The following is a 22,970-nucleotide window of genomic DNA, read 5'->3' as shown; positions in this document are numbered from 1 at the left end:
GTTTCCTTGTTTATAGTTGTGGATCTCTCTCCTTAGCTCCTATATTCTTAAGGAATCCGCTTGTTCAAACCTTTCCTTAAAGTCACTCGAGACCTAGTAAGTTTTATCTATCCACATTATGCTCCTAATTATGGATGGTGAAAGAGCATGGTTTAGCCAGGACATAACCATATTGTTACAGCGTTAATATTGATTGAACATGTTATCCCCTGTTGCAAGTGCAGTTATAGTTCCATCAACAAATGAAATTATGTTTTGGACATCAAGGCTACTTGAACGGATGTAGACCACTAATGATAATTTGGACCAGTGAGAACTTAGGAAACCAGAAATAGCGTCGGGGTCTCATCTAGAGGAAGGTGATAAGAGCTACTTACACTAATAACATGTGTTGCTACCATTGATGCTTAATGATAAATGAAAATCTTTAAGCTCTATGTATTATATGGAGTAAAAAATTTCTCAAATAACCTTAATAAAATGAATGAGGTAAGAGTCTTGATAATTCTAAAAAAATAAAGGACTACTACAACTAATTACAGCTAAGGAAATAATGGAAAGGTACAAAGGACAAAGTTGATTATAACAACAATCCATGGTGGCACACTGTGAACCATTTGTATAATGAGTGGTGATTGTTGCAAGAAGGGGTGGTGATTCTCTATAATACAGGTTTACCAGAATGTGTTGTAGACACCTTCTAGAAGTAAAGACATGTAAGAGAGAGAAGCGAAATTAGGGATTTATTCTTGTAGGTTGACTGTCGCTAAACTTCCTTCTTCTGTACTACCTCATCTTCTTCGCATAAACACATTTTGCCTTCTTCTGTACTACCTCATCTTCTTCGCATAAACACATTTGTAAATTTAACAACGCCCTACTTTCATATCTACACTGCCTGTTCTCTGCCTTAAGCATCGGGTGTACAACTCTTAGATAACCCATTGAACAACTTTTTGATCATTCATCTATACGAGTTGCTAGGAAAATACATTATTGGAGCAGGATTTCCTGTTGGAGGAATTTAAAAATTCCTCACATGGCGGATGAGAAATATTTTTATCCCCAAAGTCCAGACTGGGATGGGGAATCTCATCCCTGTCTTTGAGGGGATCCCAGAAATTAACAACAAAATTATATATATATTCTTTAAATATTAATATTAATTGTAATATTTAACAAATCTATTACAATACCACTCTCTATCCGCACTATGCACCGTTTACTGCATCGTTAACAACCTTAACAATAACCAGAGAATACTTGAAAAATGTTGTAAGCCATTTGGATGGTTTAGACTTCTATCAAGCTCAACCCAACCTTCTTTAAAAAAAAAATAGAATTAGTTGTTTCATCATTTCACAAGAATTATAAATAAGCAAGTTCATGATAATTTATGAACTCCAAAATAACTAAAAGTCAGTGCCAAAATTGAAATAAAAGTAGAAAACATGAATATTCAGTCACCTGTTCTCTCAGTTCAATAAAACAAGGTAGAGTGGGTCTTGAGAAGAAAGCTGCAGTAGCTGCTTAACAATATAGGCACAAGTACAACTGCTGAAAAATTTAGAGCAACAAACTATCAGTGCTTGATTCAGCATAGTATGCCTTTCTTGATTCCTGCCCAAAATCATGAAACTAATTGAGAGTCAAAATCATGAAGGATGCATTACCTGCCAAAACATAAAAATAAAATTATCCACAAGAATGCACTGAGCCAACTTGATTCCTTGTAGACTACCCATACCTGACAAGGAAAACCAAATAATTAATTTCAATTAGTTGCTGAAAAATTACTAAAGAAGGGAATAAAGGATTTCAAAATGTTTCGATTCAATTATTAAGAAATCACAACACACTTAAAAGATACTTAACTGTATGATGAATATTTTTCCAATTCCGATGGCACTAGTTTAAAATTAAGGCCTAGATGTTGGGGTTTTTAGGCAGGGTACGAGTTCTTCGATCTAAACCATTAAACCACTAAATTGAATTGGACTCAACCACGATGCTAGCTATACCGTAAATCATTAATGAATAAAATGGTGTAATTTTATTACTAATGTTGCCAAACAAGATTAATTTTACCCCTAACTAATAGAAAATTTGAACGGACTGATTTTGCAGTTATTCGACTGCCACATCGGATCTTCTAAAACAAGTTTGTCAATCATGTATTTTGGCATATAACTGTTTTAATAACATAGTAAATATTTTAGGCAGTTTTCTTGTGATCAACTTGTATCTGCCAGACTTATATATTGAAATTTTGACAGGTTTTTTTGGTAACTGAATAAATATTTTAGACATAATTTGTGTGAAAGGTCCAATGCGGCAGTTAAATAACGAGTCCAATGTTACATATCAACATAAGGGAAAGAAGTCTAAGGACTAATTAGGAGATTTGGGCTTTTCTCTTAATTGGTAGTTTAAACGGTTAATTAGTTATTTCTATTATTGTTTTGTGTTTTCCCTAAGGCTGTATCAGCTATAGTTAGTTAGTTATGCTATCTTGGCCACTAGTGTAGTTTGTTATACAACTATATAGAATTGCAGTTGTCCTTGTAACCTATGTTGCACGGAAACTCTTCTTCATTAGGGTTTCCGCGTTTCATGTCCATTTCCATTTCTTTTCGGTTTCCATTACCGTTTCCTAGCAAATTTTTCTTAGAAATAACATTTCCCGGTATCCGTTTCCGTTTCATTTCCCATTTCCGTTTCTGTTTCCGTGCAACATAGCTTGTAACCATAGTGACCTCCCTCCTATTTTAAGAGGTCATCCTTGTACGTTTTGGGGTATCCTGAAAATGAATGAAGTTATTCCTTCTTCCTCCTAAATTTCTTTCTCCTCTCTCCTAATTCCTACCTTCTTCTTCTATTCTAAATTCTATTCTCATTCCTGATGCCAGAACACTTCAAGTTCTCAGTAAACCGGTCTATTTAAATTTTCTGTTAGGTATTGATAAAATGTTAGGGGTAAAATTGTACCATTTTGTATGTTAGGGACAAATCTGCACTTTTCGAAAAACGATAGGGACAAATTTGGACCTTATCCCTAACTTTTACTAAAATCAACTTAGTTCTGATCTCAATCTATCTGATACTGTATAAAGCATTTTCCTATATCATAATCATAATCATAATCATAATCATGCCTTTTGTATTGGCATCATGGAATATCTAATAGAAACTTCTCTCACTCTATTTTCTATCTGTCTCTCATCGATTCTCTTCTCTCTTCTATTTCCTCTATTCTGATTATCAATCATTGTCAGAATTATATTCTGACGTACGACTTCATAATAAAAGTGTCTGGAATTTAATTGCATTGTATAATATATGTATATCATAAAACATTTTACTTCATTTTCCCAAATTCGTTTGAAGTCTAATTAGTTGGTTTTAAGTGAAACAAAAACTTGGATCAAACTTAACATTTTATGGCTTGCCATGATTCAATTTTGGACTCAAAATGTATTGATCCAGTTTAAAATTTGTAATTGAGTAGTGCATACTCTAGTTCTAACTTCTTGGGTCAAATCCCATTGCAATGAGATAGACTAATCTATAAATATGGCTGCGTAGATGAAAAAAAAAAGAACATAACTTGAGCAGGGTCCTAATTAACTGAAACTCAAGACACAAATAGTGTCACTATTTTATTCCCATAATACTAAAGTTCTGCAACTAATAACAAGTATACCAAATATGCAATTGAAAACAAATTGTGTATATGACCATTTTCAGTTCTCTTTTAATGGAAGTCAGAAAATGATATAATTTAACTTTCAAATACAGATGGAGCAGAAAAGGAATGAAATAATTTACATACCAAAAGGACAATGAGATTGATGGAGAAGTCAACTAGTGTTGCAGTCATCCACCTACAAATATTTTAGCAACAAAATGCATACACAAACTTAGAACTGTGAAAGTAGATTCCAAACTGTCGGTATACAAAAACATAGAATATGTGCACAAACACTTCTATAATGTAGACATGAATCCTCAACATTATAATAAATAATACGACAGTTATACACCCAGGTGTAGGCATTACTTCAATTTCTCCTTTATTTGAAGATTCTTAACTAGCTTTATCCCAAGGAAAGATATCAGAACCAGAAAGAAAGAAAGAACAAGAACAAAATCAGAGGTGGTTACTTACAGTTTTTTTAAAAACAAAATCAGAAAAGAAAGAAATATAAAAGAGATTTTAGGTTAAAGACATCAGAACCTTTGGAAGGATAGAAGAAAAAAAAGCAAAATAGCCACAATAGCACCGATCCACACAGAAACTTCCTTTCTTTTGTTTTTGTTTCTAATACTCTTCTCTGTTCTCATTTCTTTTATTTTTCTTTCTATAATCTTCTCCTTTCTGTGTACTAAAAAACAAGGCAGCTAAAGAGTGAGCAACTTGGTTGGCTAGCCATTTAACAAGCAAACGATGACATGAATTCGATAACCACCTCAAACTCATAAAAGTCCAAAGGATGAGACTGTACCAGACGGACTACCTCCTCCGCATCCATTTCTACAACAATCTTCGATCATCCTTGCTCCATAATAATTTGTAAAGCCCTTTGAAGGTCCAACACGTATGCAAGACGTCGGCCAAGCATACGCAAGAACGCAGCCTGCAGAGTGGTCACGAAAAATACCTCACAATCCAATTCGATCCTGATCCTTGCGACACGCAGCTTCAATGATCAACTTAAGGACCCCTTCGCCTGGCGCCACCCAATTCTTTTGACAATGGATAGAGACGGACATCAAATTCGGCTCAGATGCCTTCAGAAAATGCTCGAAAAAATTTCATGCATAGGCGAGAAGTAATAGAAAGGAAAGCAAATGAGCCTTCCAATAAAAGGAATTTTGTTGGCACCAAAGCTCCCACAGCCCCATACAAAGCAAATGACAATCCTTAGGCTCCAAGTTTGAAAAAAACCTTCGAACCAATCCACAAAATAAATCAGCTACAGGCACATGGTGGTCAATCCCTATGGCAAGACAAAATTGGGCTGAGTAATCACAATCCATAAAGAGGTGCACCGCATGCTCCCCTACCCCCTTACAGAGACCACACACATTATCACTAGCAACACCCATGCAACACATCTTTAAGAGGAATGAACTTGCATTTTGCAATATTTTGTTTGGTGCATTTTACAATATATTCTAAGTTATAAAATGTACCAAATAACAAAAATAAAAATCTAAAGCTTAAAGACTAAGAACACAAACAATATATATATGACACAAAGTGTAAACCGAATCATAATAAACATTAAACAAATATATGTAACCATTACTTAACCATATATATGCATGAAACTAAACAAAATTATCAAATACTTATATTATTTTTAAATACAACTTTGTACAATATTGTTCAATTTAAACAACAAAAAATAAATATATGACTCGGTTGATTCTTCATGGTTGACAATATTTATAATTAAATAAATTATATATTGAGTATTGATTTGTGGGGTCATTGTGACAACTTTTAAAGTTGCTTAGACTGTTATGAAAGTTCATGCAAGTTTATGCTACTATTATGCAAGTTTATGGAAGTGTTTGCAACTCTGTGGAAGTTTGTGAAAGTGTATGAAATAGTAGCTTACAAGTGTAATTTTCCAATTTTTGCAAGCTTTTGGACATGAGTATTAGTAATTCTAATACATCCAAAGCGACAACAAGAACGAGTAATTCTAATACATCCAAAGCGACAACAAGAACGAATCCTTGTTGGAAGTATGTGCAAGAGGTCAAGGCAGAGAAGTACGATGACATTGAGCTTGATGATGATGTTTGATATGTTATTAGGAATTAGGATCTTAGTATTAGACTAGAAGTTTTATTTTGTTTTACAACTTTAGAAGTTAAACTAGTCAATTTGAGTTATGGTTTTATTTTTTGTTTGTCGCCTGGCGGTCGCCTCGCCTCGAGGCGATATTTTTCCCTTATCGCCTCGACTCACCTTTCGCCTTTCACAACTATTGAGTGCTTCATCTTTTGCCTCAAATCTTCAAACTTCTTTTCATAGGCCTCTATTTTTTCTTGAGAAATTCTAGGTTGAACCATAGCAAAGAAGTTTAGGGTTAGGAAACGATTGGCTCTGGTATCAAATGATGCAAAGTGGGATTGAGAGAGAAATTGATGAAGTTTTTTAACCCTAAACCAACAAAAGCTTTACTTGAAAGAGCTTTAAGAACCGCCAATTTGAAAACAGGTATAAACCCTAGCCTCCATGGGATATACTTTGATTTGAGAGATTAAAAAAGATGTTCTTTACAATTCATAATGGGATATTTATATTCATAAAACCCTAGAATTGAAATTACGTAAAAGACTAACATTTTAACTAGCTAACACTTAATTAGAGGGGTACAAAAATGGAACAGGGAAATTTGCAATGGCCTAATTGTAAATACCACAGGGGCAGAAATGTAAATTAATAAAGTGACATAGGGACCCACTTGGCGATTTTAAATCTTCATGCTCCGAAAGAGAGCATGAAGATAATGTTGCTGCCCGAATTTTTGCCCAACAACAGTTGAGGTCGGCGACCTCAGCACCTTTTGTAAACCTAGGTCCCTTAAATGCCCTTTCCGTGCGTGCCTAGTCTCATGATCCTATCTTAATGCGTTCCAGTGTCTGGCACGTCCCGAACACTAGGATTATCTATTAATGAGCTTGATCACCCCATGAGTGTTGAAGCTGAGTATCATGCAATGCATCATGGGATTGAAAATAATCCAATTCAACATAACAGAACTAAACATGTAGAACTTGACAGGAACTACAATAAAAGACAATTTGGATCCTAGCACAACTGAGATTTCATACAAAGAGTTCAAACCATCGAGCTAGCAAATATAATGACTCACGCTGTCTCAAGTAGTCAGTTCTATCAATTATTATCCAAGTTGGGAATTTACAATATCTATGCACCAACTTGAGGGGAAGTGTTGAAATTATAGGAATATGAGGTGTAATTATTCCTTGTTAATTTTATTCATTCTTTTTTAGTTTTTTTCTATTTAGTTTTCTTGTATAACTGTTGTTTAGCTGTCCTACCTTATATAGAATTTTGTAATTGTATAAATATCCTTAAATGCTAATGGTAAATCATTTCGCCTAATTATTTTCTACTCGGATGATCATAGCCACAATTTGACCAGATGATATAATTACTAGAGCATCAATAGGTCCTTGATAGGGGGCTCAAGCTGCCTCAAATTGCAAAAACTACTACCATAGAGACATTTTGACATGCCCCATGACATGGCTATGTACTATGTAGAGACCATTCAAGTTCAAAACCCACCGGAGGTCAGAGCTAAGTTTGGATTTATTTGGGGAAATATTGTACATCTGAATAGACCAAATCCAAAAATCCAAAAGGAACCCACTTGAATTGGTATATTATATCAGCAAAAGGAAAGATGAACAGTACAAAATTCCAGCATTTCTATCCAAAGGAATGCAGATAATAAGAGACATTACTTAATAGCCTTTTTTCTTCTGAAAGTCAGAATAACTTGACAGCATGATCTAATTTAGCACTGAAATGCACCTAGAGAAGAAAAGCAGGAAAATATTTGTTGGAATAAAAAGAACTTACGGAGTGTAAAACTCTTTATGGAAATAATAAAGATCGTGAGTTACAAGAGCGTAGATCCAAGTTCCCGACATCAAAAAACCCAAAATGCTAAAAGTAATTCCTGCAACCAAGACAGGGGAGTGATTGCTTTTCTGTTCCCTTTTCTGTTCCAATACATTCCTAAAAGCAGAGGATTTATGAGAAATAAGAAAATATTCGAAAGAGAGATAGGCATGCAGTTTATGGAAACTTGGTGTTAATTAACATACAGAAGATTAAAAAAAAAACAACTTAAGTGAGAGCTAAAACAAAATTTCTTTCAACACTCAACTACATTCATATTACCTTTAAAAGATCCTCTAACCATATCTTACCAAGTCCAATCAACGGTTTGTACAGAAATAAACAGATGGCTTAGAACATCTCCAATGCAAAATTTATTCAAAAGTTGGCAAAATTTAACATCTTCTATGATATTTTATTCTCTCTCCCATCTATGGCTTAGAACATCTTCAAGTTGGCAAAATTTAACATATCATCCTAAAATATGATATTTTATTCTCTCTCTCATCCACATCACTTTTGACAACTTTTATTAAAAAAAAAATACTTCAATGCTAAGCAACTCCAAAAGTTGTTACTCTGGTCCCACATATCATTATTTTATTTTTTAAAATTGTATTTTTTATTGAAAAAAAAAATGTCAATGTTGCCAAAAAGTGGCAACATTGCCATAAAAAAACAAACCACCTTTGTCTTTCCAATGCATGACACTACTCCAAGCACCCTCCACCTCAAGGTGGTCATCCAAGCACTCCCATTGGATATGTTCTTACCAGGTGAGTCCCTAAGAGTTTTTTCAAGTAGCAGAGCGCCATCAATATTACCACAAACTCTGAAGCAATTCTAGAGTTCGTAGGAAATATAATCAAGGGTTGTTTAGTCATGCCATTAAGCACTTAAAATTAATATATTAAGTGTTTTTCTATTTTTAGCTTGTTTGATAACAACACTTGAAAATTTAAGTCAAGTAAAAAATTCACTTAATTTGGTAAGCCAAAATATTTAACCAAACGTTTTAAGTTGAAGATTACCAATAATAAAAGCTTAATATCATTAAATTCCATACTTCATATTTAGAATTTAGGCTTAATGCTTCTCCAGCCCCCTTTAACTTGTCCAAATTGGTCATTTTACCCCTCCAACTCATCGAATATCCTATTTACCCCCTTAACTCCATAAAAATGGTATTTCTCACCCCCTTAACTTGTCCAAATTTGTCATTTTACCCCTTCTCAACTCATCGAATATCCTATTTACCTCCTTAACTTCATAAAAGTGGTATTTTTCACCACTTATGATCCTATTTACCCTCTTAACTCCATAAAAATGGTATTTCTTATCCATTTATAGTAGCAAAAAAAGTTGAAAAGAGAAAGAACGAATAAAAAATACAAATAACAAGAACATTAATATAAACAAGTTAAATACATTATATGTAGGGATAATGTACCAAAATAGGCCTATGATTTTTAGGGAAGTATCAATTTAGGTTCCACTTACAAAATAGCATAAATATAGGTTTAACGTTTAAAAAATGTTATCAATTTAGGCTTCGATAACGGATTGTAAGGGGTGAAAAATACCACTTTTATGGAGTTAAGGGGGTAAATAGAACATTCTATGAGTTGGGGGGATAAATGGATAAGTTGAGGGGGTGAGAAATACCACTTTTATGGAGTTAAGGAGGTAAATAGGACATTCGATGAGTTGAGGGGGTAAAATGACCAATTTGGACAAGTTAAGGGGGCTGGAGAAAAATTAGGCCTAGAATTTATCATACAATTACACCATTTAAAAGTTTCATCATTTAATATACTAGTTCTACACCCGTGTAATATTTTTAAATATATTAAACATGATTAAATTAATAAGAAAAATATATTAATATGTAATTTAAAATATAACTAAGTTTACCGTAATAACTCACTACATTTTGAATATAACTACATGTTTTGTCTTGGCCTAATACATCCTCAGTCCTCTCAATTTGTCCAAAAACTGCAAGTGACCCCTGAACTTTAAAACGTTATAACTAACCCTCTCAACTTGCTTATTTGGAACAAATAACTCCTCAAATGCCATGTGGCGCAGCGAGATTGGCTGCGTGTGATAGTAGGGGGTTAGTTGTAACGTTTTGAAGTTCCAATTAGGCGTTGCCACGTGGCATTTGAGGGGTTATTTGTTCCAAATAAGCAAGTTGAATGGGATTAGTTGTAACGTTTTGAAGTTCAGGCCAGTTGTAGTTTTTGGACAACTTGAAAGGGTTGGGGATGTATTATGCCTTTTTGTCTTTATTGTCGCAAATAAGAATTTTTCAATTCAAAAAATTGAATATTCCAATTTAATATATTCCTTAATTTATATACATATATATAATATGTTATAGTTTTATTAAAGTCAAGTTATTTCCAATTATATTTAGTAAAATTCTAATTTAAAATAAGATATGTCAAAGATAATAACAAAACCTATGTTTAGGCCTTAATTATTAGTTTAAACTTTTAGTTCAATTGGTTCCTTAATGTAGTACTAGAGCTTCTTAGACCAAATGGTCGAAGGTTCGAATCCTGTCAACCTAATTTTTCTATTAAATTTCAAGACATGGTAAGATGGGCATGTGTTATACACGTGTCAGAGATAATAATAATAATAATAATAATAATAATAAGATTGGTTGCTTAACAAGATAGTTACCATCTAGTAAAATATCAATTTAGTCAAATTTTCAATTTAATAAGTCTTTGTCTTTTACTATTTCATGGATTTTCACGTGAAATAATTGTTTGTATTTCGTTAATTGTAATGGTTACTGGTTAGTTAGTTAAAATATTAGCCATTTATGGCAGAAATTGGAAGTCCTATTACTAGTAAGGTGTTATGCAAACAAGATCAGAACCAAGCTTGATAAATGTAGACATTCAAGTGTGCTAAATTATTTCAGGGGTTCTGCTTTTTTACAAAATACATAAACCATACATGGTCATCTAAACTAAAACTTTAAGCTAAAGTTCTCCAATTATGGAACATACAAATTAGTTTATTATAACTCCCAAGTCATTCAAGAACTATATGTTAATTGATCATTTCAATTTCCAATCTAATGATCGGTAGAAGAACAATGCAAATATAGACATATCAGAAGTTCTGTGTACATACTTGTTTTCATGACGCAGTAGAACATGGTATATCGGATCTTGAGGCGACAATTTGAGAAATTGAATGAAAACGTAGGCACACGTGGTAATGCTGGAGAAAATTGAAAGAACGAATAAGAAAATTGATTTAATACATAAGATGAAGCGAGTTAAGAGAAAAAATTCAAAACCAAGTTACATACAACACGAGTAACAAAAACTACTTAATTTGCGATAAAACTAAAAACTAGTACCAAACAAACAGTGGGAAAAAGCAAACCGATAGAAACTTCTTAAAGAAAAAAGTACACCCCAACAAAAGGACAGTATTTGTATGAGTGGATGAACATGGCTAGGAATGAACAAGCAAAGAGCACTTTATCTCATTGTATCAACAAAAATTCCCTCACATGAATAGAATTAATCTCAGAAAAACTAAGATTTGACAAAGAAAAATCAGAACATAGTCAGAACAGATACCTGCCAAAGCACACAAGGAGAATTATCCAAGCAATTGCAGCTATAGAGTTTGTTTCCTTGTAGAAAACCCAAACCTGGTACAAGAGTCAAGTGTATAAGTGCACATCTATGTTGCCCGGACACGGACACGGATACGGTATCCGACTCGGACACGGATACGGGAAACGTCATTTCTATAAAACACAGGACACGGATACGTGGGGGACACGTGTAAATATTAAAAATATTGGGGCACATTTATAAATATTAAAACTATATTTATATATATGATTTTTTGTAATATAACTAAATAATTAGGAGCCTATTTATATAGATGGATGGAGAAGTTTGAGAGTTTTTGTATTAATTAGGAGTTTCTTCTGGCATTAATTCCCCCTGTCCTTTGGAGTTTTGGCTCTCTAAATCTATCAACTATAACGACTATCGGTGAAGTTGAACGGCTGTATAATTTGAATTTGAAGAATCGCAGGTTTTAATTTGACATTTGAAGAAGCGCAGGTTTTTTTTTCCTGGGACACGCGTATCCTTCACTGATACGCGACGCGTGTCCAACTTTCCGATATTACGGACACGGCCCCGACACCATGTCCCTGGAGTTTCCGGCCGTGTCCGTATCGGATACGTATCCGACACGGGATACGCTGGGTCTATGGAGTGTCCGTGCATCAGAGGTGCACATAAATTAAAAACTGCAAAACCTAGCTAAGACAAAAAAAAAAAAAAAAAAAAAAAAAAAAGAAAAAAAACAAGACTCAATATACAGAAAGCAATAAAAAGTTCAGTTACATATACCGCCAATGGTAGTACATCGATGTAACTATCAGACAAAAGAATAGCCATCCACCTAAAAACAACACCAAACAGAAACTTGACAAAAAAATTATCTTCTGTTAATCAAATTCATCACCTGGAAATGGAGAGCAGAGGGGAGAAGATTACAGGGTGAGAAGGTCTTTGCGAAAGGGAAGTCCATCAATGGAGATTGTGTAAATGAGAGTGGCAACTCTTACGCAACATAGTACCAAGAACAAACTTCTTAATCCATTCGCCAGAAGAATTGCCATTATATCTGATATTGATCTATCGCGATTCTGCAAGCAGAGAAGCAATAATCAGTCATAAAGATGGATGTCGAAACAGTGGGGAGTATAAGTACGGGTAATTAGCACCGATGGTCATCTAAGTTTCAACAATGTCCATTCATTTTGTCTCAATGAATCACTTATCATTTCTTTCGTTAGTAAAATCACTTTAAACATTTTCGGTCTCACTCTTGCTGGAAATGGTGACATGACATGCACTCACATTGCTCAATGCCACACGAGCAACATGTCATGCCATGTGGGATAACGATTACTCCCTCCATTCCACTTTATAAATCATTCTAGCAGTTTAGTTTTTTCCTCAAATATAAATCATTCTAATTTTCCAAGAATTTTTAGTTTAGTTTTTCAATCCAAGCATTAAATTTTGTGTTGGTCCTTGTGGTTTTTAACATTACAAGGCTTATTTCCCCAATCATCACATGATAGAGATTTTTTTTAGTTAACCAATATAAATTAATTAATTTGTACGACATACCTTAGAATGACTTAAATAATGGAATGGAGTGAGTATTATTTTTAACCCAATTAAATAACTATACAGAATTTCATCAAAAAAAAAAAATAATAAATAAATAACTATAAAGAACTAACCTAAATAACCTAACCCGACCCAATTTACCCTTTGAGATATTTGCATTAACCCTAATATTTGTTTTTCACCTGGCACTGCTCTTCCCGATACAACTGCAAGTGCTGCTGTATATATGTTTTCAAGATCTTTTGGCTGAAAATAAAAAAAAAAAAAAAACTACAAAGCCCTACAGCACAAATGCACACTTGCTAATTAGATTCTACTTTTGCAAAAGTTAAGCAACTGAGAAGTTCAAATTTAAAGATTGAAGTTTTATAAATTAGAACAAATTGCCGAACATGGATTGGACAAATATACATGCTATTATATTTCAAAATTTAAACAAAAATCGAAAGGAAAAGAAAAAAGAAGAGGGGAAATTGAGAACCTGAGAAAGTGAATGATGGCGAACAAGTGTAAATCCCAGAGATTAAAGAGCAAGCAGTAGACATGAGTTCCTTTTGAAGCTCTTAAAGGCACTTCTCCCACATGCACTTTTTTATTTATTTGGTTCTTGAAGACTTCTCCCATATGTAGTTGTTTGTGCTTCTTCTCATTTAATATATCTATGCTTTTTTATACGTTTGCTATTCACGATGATGCAGAGATCTCGAGGGATAAACCGGGTTGAGTTGGAATGGAATATAGTTATTCACTTGGATTGAAATCGGTTAGAGGCAAACAAATTGCCCGTGACATGGGATTTAGCAATGTCACGTGAATATCGTTTCAGCATTTGCGGCAGGAGTAATTGAAAATCATCCAAAGTATAAAATAAAAAAAAAATGAGTGATTTTAATAAAATAAAATGAATATTTATAATCATTCTGTAACATTGTTGCAATTTATATCACGAACTGTGTTAATTAAAAAATATAAAAATAAATCATGTTGTTATATTCATTTTCAATTATATCATGTAGTTTAAAAATTTATAAAAATTTATAAACAAATAAATATTTTATGTCATTAATGGTATTAAAAAATCAAAATATTAAAGAACAAATAATTATTTTTATTTTTATATTTATTTATTTTATAAATTAAATCTTTTATTATTTAATTATCAGATAAAATCCAAACCAAAAACAAAAAATTAAACTTGACGTCTCTTTTTCATGAATAAATTTCCGGCTATATAATTCAGAGCTAAAGAACTCAGGAAGAGGACGAAGGGATTCGCCATTAAAACGACAACCCAAATGACCAAAGCGAAGTAAAAAAAAAAAAAAAAAAGCTTGCCAAAGTTGAGCAAAGACCGACTAAGAAATAGACTGAGATTGAGTAAATGATAGCGGTGGCAAGTAAATATGGCAAGAAGACAAGAGTGCTTGCTATGAGATAAGATCAAATTCTATAAACCCCACTTGAAGTTTCGGAAAAAAATCTTCTGTCCCGAATTTTCTGTCCTCTTCCTGTCCCCCATTCAATTTTTAACACGTGTCCCTTTTATCTTACTTTATTGCTACTAACTATGGTTAGATATACTTAACTTTGGTTAAAGTGTAGTTAAAGGGACACGTGTCAAAATTTGAATGGGGCACAGGAAATTCGGGACAGAAGATTTTTTTACTGAAGTTTCTCTCATAATAATTGGTCTTTCTTTTATGAGAAGTGGAAGTGTTTCTGTTGTGGAGGAGAGAGAGGACTGAGTGTGAAAGCAAATAAATCAAACCTTTTCTCAATACCTCCATTATCATATCTCATTTTGACGTAGATTGTTCCTAAGCTAATATTAAATCTAATATTTATTTATCGTGCGATGCAATTTTAATCTAATGTTTATCATACCATGCAATTTCAAACTTTATTATCACGGTCCAAATTCCTCGTAACGCATGCTTTCATATCTACAGCTTCTGTTAGGCTGTAAATATGTCGAGCCGTTCATGAACGGTTCGATGGTCGGTTCGACTTAGTTCGATTTGTAAACGAGCCGTTTGTGAGTACGATTTATTGGTTCGGTTTGAAAACGAGCCGACTTGAGCAGACCAAAGCTCGCGGATGGACCCGATTAGAACATTTATAAACAAATTTTAATTTTGTAGAAAACTATATAGTTTTGTGTTAGTTCACAAATATCTAAATTTAATATTATTTAATTTGTTATTAGATAAATTCGTTCACAAATAAATGAGTAATAGACGGACTATTGGTAAACATCTTGTTTATTTATTCACAAACTTTACTTTTACGCTTCTTTATTTACACAATTAAAAAGGTATTTGTGAGCAAACTTCATAAATATAATTAAAGATTTACTCATAAATAATTTTATTAATGAACCAATTTAAAAAGGATTTTGAGGTCGAAACAAGCTCGAAGCTCGTTTATTTTTAATGAACTGAGCCGAGCTTGAACAGGCCAAAGCTCCACTCGGACTTGAACTCGTTAATTTTATAGCAAGCCGAGCTTGAACAGGTCAAAGCTCGGCTCGGCTCAGTTACAGCCCAAGCTCCTGTTTCCCTGTTACTACTATGTTCTTTTATGGCCCTGTTTGGGAATTAGCTGTTTACATTAGCTGTTAGCTGATTACATTAGCTGATTTGACTGGCTGATTTGATTAGCTGTTTGTATAAACCTGTTTGGTAAAAATTAGCTGATTGATAATAGCGGTTTGTGCAAAAAGACGAATAAGGGTATTAATTTTGGCGCAGGAGAAGAGGGAGTCTATCTATTAAGGTTAAAGAAGTCCATTAATTTTAATATTGCAAAACGCTAATTGAAAAAGCTCATTTTAAGAGCTTTTTCTAAATTAGCGTTTTCATCCCAAACCTCTCTCCACCAAACACTCCAATTAGCGGTTTCAGTGGTCAAACCTCTAAAGTTGGTCAAAACCGCTCTTTTTATCCCAAAACGCTCTTTACCAAACAGGGCCATCTGTTCTCTGCCTCTACCATTATAAGGTGTACATCTCTTACCTAATCCGTTAAACAACTCTTTCATCATTCATCTATAAGTAATGTAAAGTTCATAATGGGAGCAGTTTTTTTAATACAGGTTTCTAGGGAAATACATTATTATTATAATTATTATTTTGATTGGAACAGTCTTTCAACTCTGATCTAAGCAATAATAATATTGGTACATGCCTTCTAGTAAAGCATGCTGGAATGAACAGTTCCATGCCTTCTACCCCAGTGTTTTAACCATACATACACAATCTTTCACTTTCACTTGAGGAAGAATAAAATATAACATGTCAGTCTGAGTGACATCCCCATTGGTTCTTTCAGACTATAATTTCGGACAGGGTGAAGAATGCCTTCGTACCTAGGAGGAATTTAATCTCTGTCTTTGAGGGGATCCCTGAAATCATTAATAAAATCACTCATATATATTCTTTAAAGATTAATATTAATTGTAATACTTATAAATCTTATTACATATACTAATTAAAAAATTTAGGGATAAGATATCAAAATAGATCTATGGTTTTGGGGAAAATATCAATTTAGGCCGTGGTAACGAAACCTGACATGTTATTCATATTAATACTTTCCAAAAAGAACACTAATATAGGTTTAATGTTTAAATAAGCAAGTTGATAATAATTTATGAACTCCAAAATAACTAAAAGTGAGTGCAAAAATTGAAATAAAAGTAAAAAACATGTATATCGACTCACTTGTTCTCTCAGTTCAATAAAACTAGGTAGAGTGGGTCTTGAGAGGTAAACTGCATTAGCTGCTTAACAATATAGGCACAAGTACAAACGCTGAAAAATTTAGAGCAACAAACTATCAGTGCTTTATTCATTCAGCATAATATCAAAGTGCCTCTCTTAGAACTTAGAAGAGTCATCTTGATTCCTGCCCGAAATCATGAAGGAAGGATGCATTACCTGCCCAAACATATAAATGACGTTATCCACAAGAATGCACTGAGCCAACTTGATTCCTTATAGGCTACCCATACCTGATAAGGAAAAGGAAATAATTGTTTGCTGATAAATTACTAAAGAATGGATTTGATTCAATTACTAAAAAGATACTTAACTGTATGATTAATATTTCTGAAAATTAAGGCCTAGAAGTTGGGGTTTTCAGACACCGTACGAATTATTCGATCTAAACCATTAAACCACTAAATTAAATTGGACTGAACCACGATCCAAGCTATACAGTAAATCAATACAGAATAAATAACTATGATGTCACGTATATACATATGTAGAAATAAGGGGGGAAATGTATATTGCTGATACTTTAAAGTTGTTAATTGTTATTCCTTCAAGAAGTTAGTTAAGTTTGTTAAGCCAACTGTAGAATCTAGAGATGTACCTTTTTGTGACAGCTTTGCCACCTCAGCAGTACTTTCTGCTTTATAGAGGCCATGGAATATCTAATAGAAACTTCTATCTTTCCCTCTCTCTAATCTATTCTATTCTCTTCTCTCTTCTATTTCCTCTATTCTGATTATCAATCCTTCATGGTCAATAACAATGCCAAGAAGAACAGAGCAGCCATGGACGCATTAGAGCAGCAGATTAGATCTACAGACAGATCCTTTCAGCCCTATGCCATTAACCAAGCAAATTTCCAAGAAACTCATCTCAGCGACATGCTTAAGGCTGTCAAATCAAAACCTACTTTTCTTCTCCCGTGGCTACAAAACTATGGAATCCTAATACCCCTTCTGTACCAAAAATACATCTAATGTTGTTGTTGCCCACAAACTGGCTTAGCCTGCATCATGGGCAACCTTGCCTCCTGAGCCAGTTTGTGATCCACAAAACTGTGGGCAGTACCACAAATAGTGTCACTATTTTATTCCCTAATACTCGAGCTCTGCAACTAATAACAAGTATACTATATGACTTTTTCAGTTCTCTTGTAATGGTGACATATCTAGTCAGGAAATGATATAATTTAATTTTCAAATACAGATGGAGCAGAAATGGAATGAAATAATTTACATACCGAAAGGACAATGACATTGATCATGTAGAAGTCAACCAGTGTTGCAACCATCCATCTACAAATGGAAAGCCAAAACATTCTAGCATTCTTGTTAAGCATTCAGTCATGAGGAAAATGGATTTCATGAAATCTGCATATTATATCTTTCAATTTTAGCAATTCAATTAATATTAACATAATTTTATTTTACTTTACTATAAATTAAGCACAAGTCCAAAATCCAACCTGGACGAGAAATCTTTTTATAATACTCCCAATTAAATTCTTATGACCTGAAAGTTTTGGCAGTCCAACTACTACTAGCCTTCATTTATATATCCCTAATTTATTACACATTGCAATCATTTTGTTAAGGAGGAAAACAAAAGAATTAATCAAAATTGTTTTCTATCAAAATTCCATCTTCCTTCAAAAAGGTTTTGCAAAGCTGGATAGAAAGCACTCGACCAATTTCATTCTCTTTCAAAATGCTGACAAGAGAACCGACCTCCAACATCACTTGTTCTCTTCTGAAAATTTATGTTTTGTCTAGCAAACAAAGTTTCATAACATGTTCCCTTATTCATTCAACAATTGACGTAAAAGGGAATTGGAGAATTCCAGGATAATCCAAGTGAAATTTTAGTTAATGGCAGAAATTTGGGAGATGACCAATCTATCTCAAAGAAAACAAACTAGGTTATACACAAACATATGACATCGATAGATTCAAGTTTCAATAACATATAAGATAACAGTAAACAAGTGGGAACCATCTTTATATTGACAATAAAAGAAGAGATACAAAGGAAATAAAAAAAAATAAAAAAAAAAATTGGTCGTTACTATATCAACAATGGAAAGTTATTGCAGTCCAAAGGAAAGACCAACAGTAAGAAAATTTCAACATTCCTATCCCAAGCAGACAAATAAAAGAAAATACTCAATAGCCTTTTTTTCTTTTGAAAGTCAGAAGAACTTGACAGCATGATCTAACATTTAGCACTGAAATGCACCTAGAGAAAAGCAGGAAAATGATTTGAAGGAATAAGAACAACTTACGGAGTATAAAACTCTTTATGTAAAAAAGAACCATCGGTTGAAATAGTGTAGATCCAAGTTCCCAACATCAACCAACCCAAAATGCTAAAAGTAATTCTTGCAACCAACACAGGAGAGTGTTTCCTTTTCTGTTCCAATACATTCCTTAAAAGTAAAGTATTTATGAGAAATAAAAAAAAATATTCGGAGAGAAAGAGAGATAGACATGCCGGTTATGGAAACTTGGTGTTTCTTAAACATACAGATGATAAAAAATAAAATAAAAAACAGCTTAACAACAACAACAAAGCTTTCGTCCCGAAATGATTCGGGGTCGGCTAACATGAACCATCATATAAAACCGTGAAATCAAGTTGTGTCAGCAACACAAATTCTCTCCCTCCACTCTGTCTTATCCACTACCATATTTTCCTCAATCCCCAATAAACTCATATCACTCTCGATCACCCTCCTCCAAGTTTGCTTAGGGTCCACATGGTTGATAACATTAGGTTGAGATTAGTTGAGGAATTAAAGAACATAAATTTGACATTCAATTGCGTTAAATTATTTCAGGGCTACTTCTTCTTTCTTACAAAAATACATAAACCATATAGTCATCTAAACGAAAAACTTTAAGCTAAAGTTCTCCAATCTATGGAACAGACAAATAAGTTATTATAAGTTGATCAATTCGATTTCCAATCTAATGATCCGTAGAAAAACAATGCAAATATAGACATATTAGAAGTTCTGTGTACATACTTGTTTTCATAATGCAGTAGAACATGGTATATCGGATCTTGAGCAGATTCTTCAGGCGATAATTTGAGAAATTGAATGAAAATGTAGGCACACGTGGTAATGCTGGAAAATATTGAAAGAACAAATAAGAAAATTGATTTAATACATAAGATGAAGCGAGTTAAGAGAAAAAGCTATTGTGTGCCACATCAAAACCAAGTTACATACAATACGAGTAACAAAAACCACTTAATCTGCGATAAAACTAAAAACTAGTACCAAACAAACAATGGGAAAAAACAAACCAAACAGATACCCGCTAAAGCACAGGAGAAGATTATCCAAAGAATTGCAGCTAATAAGTTAGTTTTTTCCTTGTAGAAAACCTAAACCTGCTACAAAAGTGCACATAAATTAAAAACTGCAAAACCAAAAACACTCAATATACAAAAAAAAGCAAACCGATAGAAACTTCTTAGAGAAAAAAATACACCCCAAAACTCAAATTTACAAACAGAAGGACAGTATTTGAATGAGTGGATGAACATGGCTACTAAAGAACAAGCAATTAAGAGCACCTTTATCTCATTGTATCAATAAAAATCAGATCATAGGCAGAAGAGATACCTGCCGAAGCACACAAGAAGAATTATCCAGACAATTACAGCTATTGAGTTTGTTTCCTTGTAGAGAACCCAAGCCTGCTTGGTACAAAAGTCAAAACCTAGCTAAGACAAAAACACCCAATATACAAAAAGCAATAAAAAGTTGGGTTACATATACCGCCAACGGTACTGCATTGATGAAACAATCAAGCACAAGAGAAGCCATCCACCTGAAAACAACACCAAACAGAAAACTTGACAAAAAAAATTTATCAAATCCATCAATGGAGAACAGAGGGGAGAGAGCATAAGCTTACAGTGTGAGAAGGTCTTTGCGAAAGGGAAGTCCATCAATGGAGATTGTGTAAATGATAGTGCCAACCATTAAGCAACATAGTACCAAGGACAAACTTTTTAATCCATTCGCCAGAGAAATTGCCATTATATCTGCTATTGATCGATCATAAAGATTCAAGTCTTATAATTAGAAAAAATTGCCGAATATAAACAAAAATCCAAAGGAAAAGAAAAAAGAATAGAACCTGAGAAAAGTGAATGATGACGAACAAGTAGTGTAAATCCCAGAGATTAAGTAGTTGATTTCTCCCACAGGCACATCACATGCCATTTTTTTATGATTTTTGAAGATTCTCCCACAGGCAAATCACATTTTTTTATACAGTTTTTGAAGATTCTCCCACAGCCAAATCACATAAGTGATCTTCACGAATCACGATGATGCAGTTGCCTTGCTCCTTTTGAAGCTCTTAAAGTTCACTTCTCCCGCATGTACATTTTTCTATTGGTTATTTTTAGGACTTCCCCAAAAAAAAGCAGTTGTTCTTTGCTTCTTCTGATTTAATATACTTATAATTTATTCTGCATTTCGTCTTCAGGATTATGCACAGATTCCCAGGTACCTTATTGGGTTAGTTGGTTCAAAAACACGTGCGGCGCAGTGTTGATATGGCTTTTAACGTGAGCTAATAGCCTGTTTGGAAATTAACTGTGTTATTACATTAGCTGTTATCTGATTATGATTATATTAGTTGATTTAATTAGCTATTTGCGTAGACCTGTTTCGTAAAAATTATCTGATTGATAATAGCGGTTTGTGCAAAAAGATGAATAAAGGTATTTCTTTTTTTAATACATAAAAATATATTTAAAATAATTAGGGTTAAAGAAGTCCATTAATTTTAATATTGCAAAATGCTAATTGAAAAAGCTCTTAAAAGAAGGTTTTTCTAAATTAGCGTTTTCATCCCAAAACTATCTCCCAAACCTCTCTCCATCAAACACTCTAATCAGCTATTTCAATGGTCAAACCGCTAAAGTTGGTCAAAACCGCTCTTTTTATCCCAAAACGCTCTTTACCAAACAGGGCCAATATCCTTTCAACATTTTCTAAGAAACAAAAAGTATAATTAAGTAATTGAATTTTACACCTGATCAATTACTTTTACAAATCGAGGCTTTCAACATTGATTCCTGTAATTTACTTTTTCCTCTATATCACTTCAAGTCAAGAAACTTTTATTTTTATTTGTCCACGTCAATAGGTCGAATCGCTCCAATGATGTGTGTCGTCCAAACTCGACAGAAAAATTAAATAAGAGTCACATCCATAAAGAAATTAATGATTAAGGCCTCAATATGGAAAAAAAATGATTAGTAGCCTGATTCTTAAAACATGTAATTTTCAAGGACTTAATTATGTTTCTTTGCCTTCTAAAAACGATGATGATCCAAATCTCGAAAGGGATTTTACAAAAACAAAATAAACTATTAGCGATTTTATTCAAACAAAATGAATATTTACGACCTTTTAGGAACATTATTAAAACTTGTTTAACTGTCGGTATTAATTAACTATACAAGTACATGTCATTAATAAACATATATATATTTAGATATTTTTGTTTGTCGAATTATTTATTTTATATGTATTTGACATTGTAAAATTCGAAATCCACGTGGCGGCCCATCACCCCCTATCCTTATCAACCAAATGAAGTGATCCAGGGAGATTCCTATGAAGCCATAAAGTATCACCTTTTAGCGGGGTAAATTTCATCAATGGTGTACAACCTTTGGCCCGTTTCACACTTTGGTATACAACCTTTGTTTTGTCACACTAAAATGTGCCACCTTATAGGTGACCTCCCACTATGGTGTACAACAGGTAAAAACGACCGGTCAACCCAAAGTCAACGTGCCACATCAGCAGTTTGACCTCTCTAAAAGTCAAAAAGTAATCCATCAAATGTGAAATTACTTGTATACCCTTTTCTTTTCCATTTCTTCCTCCTCCAAATTCTCTCTGCAACTTTTTCTCTCTCCTTTGCAATTTTAGATTCAAACACAAATGGATTTTTTTTTTGAAATTAGGGTCGTGGATGATTTTTTTAGACAAAAACTTGGTACAAGAAACCAGTAAACCTACGCTAACAGCTAACAGTGACAAGAAGAAGCAAAGAAAGATACTCAAATCCCAAAATCAATGGAGAGATTTGTGCAACAATCTCATTCTGCAACCACGGAAAATAACGAATTTGAGAAAAATGCAGGATAGAAATGAAGATCTGTTGCAGACACATAGATAGAAATGAAATTTCCATATTCTACGCAGGGATAGAAATTTCCAGTTGGTGCGGCCGATTAGGTTCTTTAATAGGTAACCATGACTCAAACGCATTGATAGAACTTTCCAGAC

General features: G+C 33.5%; 2 protein-coding genes across 9 annotated transcripts; both read right to left on the bottom strand.

Moving 5' to 3' along the window:
• Window positions 1-526: 526 nt before the first annotated feature.
• LOC136234718 (uncharacterized) lies at window positions 527-13,652 on the bottom strand. Of its 6 annotated transcripts, none has more exons than XM_066024193.1 (10): window positions 13,352-13,652; window positions 12,226-12,377; window positions 12,079-12,130; window positions 11,287-11,360; window positions 10,829-10,918; window positions 7,631-7,789; window positions 3,833-3,884; window positions 1,674-1,747; window positions 1,468-1,557; window positions 527-1,323 (listed from the first exon to the last, which is right to left on the bottom strand). In XM_066024193.1, the coding sequence occupies exons 2-9, from the start codon at window positions 12,348-12,350 to the stop codon at window positions 1,476-1,478; spliced, it is 708 nt and encodes a 235-aa protein (XP_065880265.1). In that variant the 5' UTR covers window positions 12,351-12,377; window positions 13,352-13,652; the 3' UTR covers window positions 527-1,323; window positions 1,468-1,475. The 6 variants fall into 6 exon arrangements, 5 of the variants coding, with proteins under 5 accessions (XP_065880265.1, XP_065880267.1, XP_065880266.1 ...); XM_066024195.1 differs by having other exon boundaries at window positions 527-1,320; window positions 1,468-1,554; XM_066024192.1 differs by having other exon boundaries at window positions 531-1,320.
• Window positions 13,653-15,965: 2,313 nt separating this feature from the next.
• LOC136200687 (uncharacterized) lies at window positions 15,966-21,077 on the bottom strand. 3 transcript variants are annotated; one of them, XM_065991110.1, is made up of 10 exons: window positions 20,797-21,077; window positions 20,572-20,704; window positions 20,433-20,484; window positions 20,277-20,350; window positions 19,671-19,772; window positions 18,927-19,070; window positions 17,886-17,940; window positions 16,808-16,881; window positions 16,592-16,681; window positions 15,966-16,272 (listed from the first exon to the last, which is right to left on the bottom strand). In XM_065991110.1, exons 2-9 carry the CDS (start codon window positions 20,694-20,696, stop codon window positions 16,600-16,602), a joined length of 708 nt encoding a protein of 235 aa, XP_065847182.1. In that variant the 5' UTR covers window positions 20,697-20,704; window positions 20,797-21,077; the 3' UTR covers window positions 15,966-16,272; window positions 16,592-16,599. The 3 variants fall into 3 exon arrangements, 2 of the variants coding, with proteins under 2 accessions (XP_065847182.1, XP_065847181.1); XM_065991109.1 differs by having other exon boundaries at window positions 20,572-20,701; XR_010673441.1 differs by lacking the exon at window positions 16,808-16,881 and having other exon boundaries at window positions 16,592-16,807; window positions 20,572-20,701.
• Window positions 21,078-22,970: the final 1,893 nt, after the last annotated feature.

The sequence above is a fragment of the Euphorbia lathyris genome, chromosome 7 (genome assembly GCF_963576675.1).
Source record: "Euphorbia lathyris chromosome 7, ddEupLath1.1, whole genome shotgun sequence".
NCBI classification, from domain to species: domain Eukaryota; kingdom Viridiplantae; phylum Streptophyta; class Magnoliopsida; order Malpighiales; family Euphorbiaceae; genus Euphorbia; species Euphorbia lathyris.
The sequence above is the reverse complement of the archived record's forward strand: the minus strand, read 5'-3'. Positions and strand labels throughout refer to the sequence as shown.